The following is a 9,408-nucleotide window of genomic DNA, read 5'->3' on the forward strand; positions in this document are numbered from 1 at the left end:
CCACTGTCCCCAGGTCTTCTCCTGCACATTTTTACATTGCTGAGTGCCTTTCTGTCCCTTCCCCCACTCCCTTTCCTTCATGATCTTTGGCTGAGTTTATTTAACCTGATTCTGTCAGCCAGAGATGCTCCTCTAACTCCCAGTGCTCCAAACTGGACTCACCCTCAACACGTATTTGTCCAAAATGTTGGTCTATCTTCTCTATGTCTTCTGCATATTTGTCTCTATGAGGTCAAAACCTGTCTTAATGAATCTGTGAACAAAGACACACACGTGTGTGCACATACACATACACACAGGAGTCGGTCCTTGATCTATGCATCGTATAATCATTACACTTCCTGGACTTCTAAGTTGGCCAGGAGGGAGAGAATCTATTGTCCACTGTGGCTTCTACGTCCTACCGTTGTCTCTACTTCCTGCCAGAAACTTTGCTTCGGACAGAAGCCAGCTGGGGAACCTGGCTCCTGCACACTCCGTGTGGAGCTGCTCGAAAGAGAACTTGCTTCTCTGTGTCTCAGGCTCATCGGTGCTACTTTGAAATGTGTCATTATTCTTGGGGTTGACATGAGCCTTGTCTGGGAAGAACAACAAAACTGAGGAGAAATTGCTGACTAAGAAAGCTTCCAAATAACTTATTTTGGCTAATACATAGACTTTTTAAAGTGTAAGCAATGACAAGAGTTTTTTCTTGCTGACTTGTGGATGTATACCCAGGGCAATGATGTTTTCTAAAGCACTATATCCAAGCCTGTGCAGCCAAATATCATTCAATGTGAGATAAATTATTACAGCTTGTACCTATCATCTAAAATGAAAGATAAAATGTATAGAAATGGAAAACATGCATAGAACTAGGTAAAGGAGAAAAACAATCCCCAGAATGTCGCTGCGTTCAGCCAAAGAGAATGCACGATATTTTTGTTTTCTTTAGATTGTCTGGGGTTTGGTCCTCCAGCGGGTCAAATGACCTGTTAAGAATACGTCGTGGTGCTAATGCTCCTACGCTCTAATCTCTCTAAGCAAGGTTCATATTTGAGTGGGTTACTTATTCTCCTTTTGTTGACTCAGTCAATAATCAGAATCAGCAGGTTTGGAGTCAGGTTGGCAGGGATCAGCACCCTGGCTTGCGAGAAGTGAGTATAAAAGCCCTGAGTTTGGAGCGCCCGACATAAAGGCCCACTGGTTCTTGGCAGGATGGCTTCTCATCGCCTGCTGCTCCTCTGCCTCGCTGGACTGGCACTGGCGTCTGAGGCTGGCCCTGTGGTGAGTGTTCGAATCTATGAAGTCCCTTTCACTCATTTCTTATGGACACTAAGTGAAGTAGAAGTGGCTTCCTCCAGCTTTGCCAGTCAGCTTCTGTGACTAGGGTCAGGGTGCCCAGCATCTATTTTTAAGCAATATTGATTCAAACTTCAAAAAGAATGAAGTTCTGCAGGGCTCACTGAACTGGAGCTTGGATTCTGGGTGCCCTCCTCCACTGCTCTGGTTCTTCGGGGTTGCAATGCCTGGTGCCTCAATTTCCCCAGGTAGGTGGTAGGCATAAAGATAGGGTATTCATGAAGCTATTAATATTGAATTTTTAGAAACATATCCTCTTATAAAGTTTACTTCCCTTTAGTTAATTAAAATGTATTTATTGATTACTTTCTGAAAGGCTTGGCAGACAACATTCTAGTCAGATATGTGATTCTTAAGTGCTCTGGAAGAATTACCTAATGCTATAAAATGGGTCGGGAAGTAACTTGGCATTAATTTACAACAACTGGGATTTACTACAGCAACAACTGACTAACACGCTCGCAGGAAAAACGACTTGGTTCGATGGTACATTACATCTTTTCAGTAATTCCACTCAAAAGGGGAGGTTTAACAAAGCAACTGTTCTCAGAAGGCCCATTTCCCCCCTTACATTCATTACGCAGGCCCCCACTGATTGCAGTGTGCCTGGAGGCAGAAACCATTCTTGCATTGGAAACAATCACGTCTGTGTTACTCTGAGTAAGGAAAGCTCATTAACCACCAGCACTTACATCGCTGGAAATGGGATTTCATGTCCTGCCTGCCTTGCTCCAGATTTCTCACACAATGAACAATGGATCCTTTCATTCTGACCAGGTTTGTTGACTTCTCACTTGTCCTCTCCACGCCCAGGGCACTGGTGAATCCAAATGTCCTCTGAAGGTCAAGGTCCTAGATGCTGTCCGAGGCAGCCCTGCGGTCGACGTTGCCGTGAAAGTGTTCAAAAAGGCTGATGATGAGACCTGGGAGCCGTTCGCCTCTGGGTAAGCTGCCCAGCTAACCCAGATGTGGGTCTTTGTTTTCTCTTCCCATTTGCCTGCCATGTGTTGAAGAGGGGGCTCACATCATTCACTTAAGAATCTACAAATAGACTGAAAATTTGGGCACAGGTCAAGTGAGCCCTGAGAAGGATGCCCTCCTCTTGTCTGCATAGCTGGGAGTGACGGGGAACCTGAGCAGCATTGCAGGCAGACGGTGGGAAAAGGAGAAGCCAGAACCTTCTTGGGTCACACAGCACGTTAAGAAGGTGATGAAAACTATGGACTCCCTGCCCAGAAAAATATACATACACTCACACATATAAAAATGCATATGGAATTTTAGGGTTTTTTTCTTGGTGCCCTGGCATAACACTCAAGCTGAGTCATTGTCTTGGAATTTTAGGGAAGCCATACAATTTATGTTCATTTATTAATGAAGAAAGGAACTGAGGGGCAGCGTTGACCAGGCACCTGTGTGTATCAGAATCACCCAGAGTCCAGCAAAGCTTTGTGGAGCACCTGCTCCGCCAGGCTGGGGGCTGTCCCGCTCAGTGACAAAGGACACAGGAGAGAAGGATGCAGAACTCACAGCACGGCCCCAGACCAATCTCGGGGTCACCCACTGTCAGGGGCAAAAATGACTTCTCGCCTTCATCAGCTACTTTACACTCTTTAGGGAGTTTTGACACACACACTGGCACAAATTTCAAAGAAAATGCCAGTTATCGGACCTAAACCAACTACTTGAAAGAAAGGAACCCTCCGCCGAAAGTAATCCTGCTAAGTGTTTCTGTCTCCTGGAAGGAGCGTTTCTGTGGGTTTTAATTGAACCCCAAGGACCACATTAAGCTTCTTCACCCCTCATTGGGAAGACCATTTTCTTTGGTGTGGTTCCAACTGAGTTTTTATTTCTTAATTCATTTACGTTTATAAAAATGCCAAGCGCAATGTGGAAAGTAGTTAAGAGACTATTCCAAGAGATGGAATGGACACCAAAAACATCCAGATGCCAGTGTGAATCTGTTTTTTTATGACAAGACAAAAAAAGGAAATTAAAAATTTACATCTTGGAAGAAAAGGAAGGTGGAAAGGCAATGGTCAGAGTCAGTGAAGAAATTCCCATTTTTACCCTAGTTTCTGCAGTCTGGTGGAGAGTGATTTCAAACCACAGCTTTTGAGCTTGGACTTGTTTGGAAATAGAAATTGCCTAATTAAAAAAAAAAACTTAAAAGGAGTTGTCTCGTATTTGTTATAGGCAAAAAGTTACCAAAGAAATTAGGCAGATAAACAATGGAAGAGTCAGGTACAGGTTTCTCATTGAACTTTGGGGTTCCCACTCTGTGTACAAATGCTGCCACCTCAGAAAGGCGCCCTCATGTCAGCAGCGAGGCCCGGTGTCAGGGGGAACCGGAGTCCGAGTGACGGAGGGCCGCTTCCAGGGGGTGTTAGGAAGCTTCACCCAAACACCAACCCTGAATCCCGGTGACTGTTTGTGAAGTGAAACATTGTACCTCTATCTTGTTCTCCTAAGAGAAAAATACCTTCAGTGAGCTTTTTGAAACATTTCTGACAAATTTCCTGTCAGTTAATTTCAGGCATTTAGTAGAATGTTCTCTCTCCTGACCTGGTTGAGAAAAATAAATATTCACATACTCAAACAGCTCGTGGGTGCACGTGTGTGTGTGTGCGCCCACTTGCCCTTAATGCCTAACTTAACCTGGTCTTTTGCACCTTTTAGGAAAACCAGTGACTGTGGGGAGCTCCACGGGCTCACAACCAGTGATAAGTTTGTAGAAGGAATATACAAAGTGGAATTGGACACCAAATCCTACTGGAAGGCACTTGGCATTTCCCCCTTCCATGAATCTGCAGAGGTGAGTGTATAGATACTTTAGCTGTTTGTCATTTTAATTTGGGGGCTGTTGTTTTTAATCTCAGGAAATGCACATTTTGTATTTTGCACACTATGGAAACGCATACCATTAAAACGTCATTGAAATAGTACAGTGCTAGCACAATTCTCTTTCTCATTTGTGTAATCAGAAATGCACACAGCTCTGAAAAGCAAACTTTCTCACTGAGTCTGGTGAAAACGCATTGAGTTACATGACCTCACCTTACATGATGCCCTTTACAGTCTGCATTCATTCCACTGTTGTTTGCTGAAGAACTATTAATATGTGGAGTTATCAGGCAGCCCTCCAGACTGACTTAGGGTGTCATGTAACAAAAGATAGATGTATTATTTTACTGCTCTAAAATCTGAAAAAGTCTTCATTCCAAATACATCTGGAGCCCAGAGGTTTGGATCAGTGTTTTGGGGCAATGCAAATAGGGACAGTGAATTCAAAATAACACTGGCAGCACAAGAAATAACATTTATCAGGCATGTGTCACATGCCTGACACTGCTCTATTTTCTATATTTTACCTATTTAGACTTTGTAAACAACCCATTGGAGTCAGTCTGATCTTTATGCCCATTGTACAGATGAAGAAAATGAGGCTCAGGGAAGTTAATTTTAACTTGTCAAAGGTCACAGGGCTAGCAAGGGGAGAAGCAGCAATATTTATCACCACGGCCCAGGCTGCATTTAGCCTTAGGTGTGTGTCTCGGCTTCCTTCCTGTGAGAAGCCAACCTAATAATAATAATACCACCACATATCTAACCCTTAGTGCATGCTCTATTCCTCTATGTATGAGTTACAAAGAACCTCAAAGTTATACATGGGCCCAGTCTCCCTGCCTCCTCTTTGTAATTTCTTAAGTCATTTAAAACAGATGGCTGTCATGGAAATAGAATCCAGACGTGTTGTTCAGAGTTAAAGATCAACTAATTGCATCAAAAATAGCTCAACATGAAAGAGAATCATTCTCTCTGGCTTAGTCATGGATTAGACCTTCAAAAGCATAACATGGCTCTTTTAGTAGACAGTGTAGTCAGGGAAACTGTGGGGGCCACAAGTCACCAAAGTAGCCGGATCTTCTGAGAAGCATGTCTCTGACTACTTGTCGGCCAGGCAGCAAGACACAGAGCCAGCCACAGTCAGGCGCAGGGTTTAGATGGCGCCTACCACAAGGCACATGCTCCCAGAGTCTCAGGCCTTACCCTAGAGCGCCGATGAGCCTCCCTGCATGACCCTTGTCTGCCCTAGATCTCAGCCTGATGAGACGATCTGAGAAGATTCAGAACTACCCACGACATTACTCATTCATTAAACTGCTCTTCACTCTTTTAGTATTCATTCAACAAACATTTGAAAATAAAAACCTGCCCTGGCTGGTGTGGCTCAGTGGATTGAGCACCAGCCTGAGAACTGAAGTGTTGTGGTTCTATTCCCAGTCAGGGCACATGCCTGGGTTGTGGGCCAAGTCCCCGATGGGGGGTGCGTGAGAGGCAACCACACACTGATGTCTCTTTCCCCTCTGTCTCCCTCCCTTCCCTCTCTCTAAAAATAAATAAAATCTTTTTTTTTAAAAAACCCTATCTGTTGAGCACTCTGCTAGATATTCAAAAGTGAAAACACATCTGTTCCTTTGGGACATATCAGGCAGGACCATGAGCCCCCTGGGCTCCAGAATGGGTGTGGGGAGTGAGAGAGGGCAAGTGGTCCAGCATGAGCCCCACCGCCGTGCTTCCATGACCGGTGGGTGCATGCTGAGCTCAGCCATGAGTTCCCTTCCTCACAGCTTCTTCTGACCAGGGCAACCCAGGACATTGCTATCCTTCAGCATCAGTCACCCCCTCCTTGACCCATGACCCAAGTGGCCATATGAGATTTACAAAGAAGGTTAGAAATGTCCTTCGGAGCTATTAGTCCTCTTCGTGTCATGGAATTTTGAGCACAAATTATGCAGGTTACAATTTTCACAAAGAATTAAATGGGAATGGAGGCCAATGTCACTCTAAGGGATAAGAAGTTTTCCTGATTTGACTCCAGAAACTAGGCCTTTAAGGAATTCCCTTTCTCTTTCAGATTGATTCTTAAGTGACCCTCGCCTCCTCTTGCCCTGATGCTATTTTTGGTTTTGGTTCAATCACATCTTTTTGTCTCCTGTCCCCAAGGAAGCAAGGTTTTCTTTTTTCATATTTGGAACAAAATTTATTTATCTAGGGTGTGTCCAAACCTCAATCCAGGGCCTGTACTTAAAATAAATAAAATCAAACACCTCGCACTGTCCTTTATCTCCTGAACCAAAGTTTTTCCTATTCGACTCAGTCCAGACACCTAAATGTCCCAACACCTGAGTCCCGGAAGCTCTATCAAGTTTGCCTGAAGTACATGACTGACCAGAACACACTTCGATTGATTATTTGCCCAATGAAAAAGCTTAAATGAACTCTAATACCTCAGTATATTTCAGAATTCCAACGTGATCTTCCACATTCTGCTTGAATTGTAAATAGAGTCCTATAATGCTTTTACTCCATATTTCACTGCTTGTGATAAGTGTTAAAATACACTTGATATTCGTGGTGGAAAATGCAAAGGAATAACGGGAGAAAAGTCCCTGGCTTTGGACACAGTAGCCATAACTTGTAGTGTAGTTCTGTCCGTGGATGAACTTGGAGCAAGCACTCTAATTCAGAGTTCTGGTTTGCTTATCTGTAAATGAGAAGAATGTTCCATTTCAGCTCTAACATTCTAGGTCTCTTAAACCTGCAGTGGGATTGGCAGAAACCATTCTCAAGACTTCGGGTCATCGCATGCCAGTTTTTACATTCTCCCCTCCTTTTTCTAAAACCAAGAACATGGACAAGAGCATGTAGGCTCTCTGTTATCTCCCTCGGCCAGGCTAGGGCCACCTGATTTTCAGCGCGAGTCCGAGAAACAAAAGTCCTCCTCGTCCAGGCCGGAGGGAACTCTTGTTCTAAGGACTGCACGAGGCTTCACTGGTTAGCTTGCCAGCTTTGTATTCCTGCCTTTCGTTTTAACTGTTTCCAAAACCAAAATAATAAATTAAGAATAATGACTTTAGCCCGGGACTTCCAGCATCTCTGTCCATGACTCACATTGTCAGGCGGTTGGAAACGCACCCTGTCTGTGTTCTCTCCTAGGTGGTGTTCACAGCGAATGACTCTGGCCCGCGCCACTACACCATCGCTGCTCTGCTCAGCCCCTACTCCTACTCCACCACGGCCCTCGTCAGCAGCCCCAAAGAATGAGGGACCCCTCCTCCTGTCGATTTGAAGGAGGAGAGACAGGACTTCATGCAACCGATAGTATTCCATTTTTGTTACAGCAGTGTTTTCGCTTCATGGACTCTGTTCGAAACCCAGGTGGGGGCAATAAAGCGTTCCTATTAAAGCACTCCCCAGCGCATCTGAACGTGCTTTCTTCACTCCCTTATTGTCCTCTCAAAAACCAATTTTCGAATTTCACTGGGAAACAAAGGACCTCAGAAAAGTCTCTGAGGAATAAACTGAGGAATATCTAAGTTTCCATTGTCTTTCAGGCTAAGCACACCTTCAACCTGGTCCGCAACCATTGAAAATATGCATTCTGAAAACGAGAAAGCTTTATTTTCCTATAGCCTTCAGTGAGTAGCAAAAGACAGGTTCTAAGGGCCCACTTCTTTACTCTGTGCATTCCCTTTAAGTGCTCTCCTGGTTTCAAGAGTAGCACAGCTTCACCAGGACAGACCTGCAGAGACGCAGGCCCTCTGGTTCTGCTCAGACCAACTGTGCCCCTCCCCCCAGTCACTCAGGGTTGTAATGAGAGAAGCCTCACAACTCCCAGTCACTTAGAGGAAGCCAATATTCATGTATTGAGAGACAACTATCTACAGAGCACTATTTTAGGGGCTCCAAACATAAAGAATAAGAGCGCTTGCAGAAGTGATGCAAAAGCGCTTGCATTTGAAGAGCTCACATTCTTTTGTCTATGATAACTATGTCGGTGGGATTGGACAGAGTCTTTGGCACAAGAAGAGGACTCAGAATAAATGTCAGTCTGGATCTTGGTGGTTTATTATATAGAAAAGCAAGGAGGTGTTCTGGGTAGAGAGAGCAGACATTACAAGGCCAGGTCAAGTGAAACCACTTGATAAGTTGAGGCAACAGATGGGGATTCAGAATGTTGAGGTGGCCCTGACCGGTGTGGCTCGGTTGGTTGGGCATCATCCCACAAAGAGAAAGGTCACTAGTCTGGCTCCCAGTCAGGGCACGTGCATGGATTGCGGATTCGGTCCCAAGTTGGGGAGCATAAGAGAGGCAACCAGTCTATGTTTCTCTCTCACATCCCTGTTTCTCTCCCTCTCTTTCTCCCTCCCTTCACCTCTCCCTAAAAATGAAATAAAATCTTCAAAAAACCCCCAGAATATTGCAATGTAAGGGGGATTAAGGCGGGCAAGGTTGTGCAACTGTAACAAACAACCCCATATCACTGCGGCTCCACAAAGACAGTTTATTCATTTCTCACTCATGCCAAGTCCATGCAGAGTTTCTTGGCCAGGTGACTCTCAGAGTGACTTTCCTCCAAATGGTGACTCATGGCCTCAGTTTGATTTACTTTGTGCCTTCAAGGGACATCTGATCAGCAAACTAGAGGAAAAGAGAAAACATATGGTATTAAGCCCCTCTTGCTGAGATGTCACACGTGATTCCCAGTGACATTTCACTGGCCAGAAATAGTTACGGTATCATTTTAGATGCACAGAGCGATGCGGCTCCTGGCTGGGAATCACTTCTCAGAACAACCCCACTTTCTGGAAAACAAACACTAATCTGTGTTGGTCAACAACCGTCTCTGCCACAGCAGGGTTGGCAGTGGTGGGGAATGAGCCTGGAGTGAAGGGAGCTTTACAAGGTACCTGTTAGAGCTGAGAATTCATTTGATAGCAGTAAGGATCCAAGGACAGAAGCCTAGCATCTGTCACCCCCCATTACTTCCCCGGCATAATCTCCAACCGGGACTCTGCAGGAAAAGCTGGGTCAGACCCAAGGCTTAGGCCTAAATACACATGAACAAAACAATCTTCCCATTTTCCTCCAAGTTCAAATCTAAAGTCTTGTCATGCTCTAGTTAGCCAGGAAAGGAGAGTATGACATTTCAAAAGAATGGAATGTAGGTTTGAACTTTTTAACATGTACTGACCTTTCCCACAAATACATGCAGTAAAACCA

General features: G+C 44.7%; 1 protein-coding gene across 1 annotated transcript; it reads left to right on the forward strand.

Moving 5' to 3' along the window:
• The first annotated feature begins 1,112 nt into the window (after positions 1-1,112).
• Positions 1,113-7,594, forward strand: TTR (transthyretin). The gene is made up of 4 exons (XM_024580446.3): positions 1,113-1,266; positions 2,155-2,285; positions 4,021-4,156; positions 7,342-7,594. The coding sequence occupies exons 1-4, from the start codon at positions 1,198-1,200 to the stop codon at positions 7,447-7,449; spliced, it is 444 nt and encodes a 147-aa protein (XP_024436214.2). The 5' UTR covers positions 1,113-1,197; the 3' UTR covers positions 7,450-7,594.
• The last annotated feature ends 1,814 nt before the right edge of the window (positions 7,595-9,408 follow it).

Source organism: Desmodus rotundus, chromosome 10 (genome assembly GCF_022682495.2).
Source record: "Desmodus rotundus isolate HL8 chromosome 10, HLdesRot8A.1, whole genome shotgun sequence".
Taxonomy (NCBI): Eukaryota; Metazoa; Chordata; class Mammalia; order Chiroptera; family Phyllostomidae; genus Desmodus; species Desmodus rotundus.

Bases quoted from the DNA above. Each gene is read 5' to 3' on its own strand.
- TTR (XM_024580446.3), top strand. From the start codon at position 1,198: ATGGCTTCTCATCGCCTGCTGCTCCTCTGCCTCGCTGGACTGGCACTG. The intron at 1,267-2,154 runs GTGAGTGTTCGA...CTCCACGCCCAG, and splicing joins CGTCTGAGGCTGGCCCTGTG to GGCACTGGTGAATCCAAATG. The intron at 2,286-4,020 runs GTAAGCTGCCCA...TGCACCTTTTAG, and splicing joins TGGGAGCCGTTCGCCTCTGG to GAAAACCAGTGACTGTGGGG.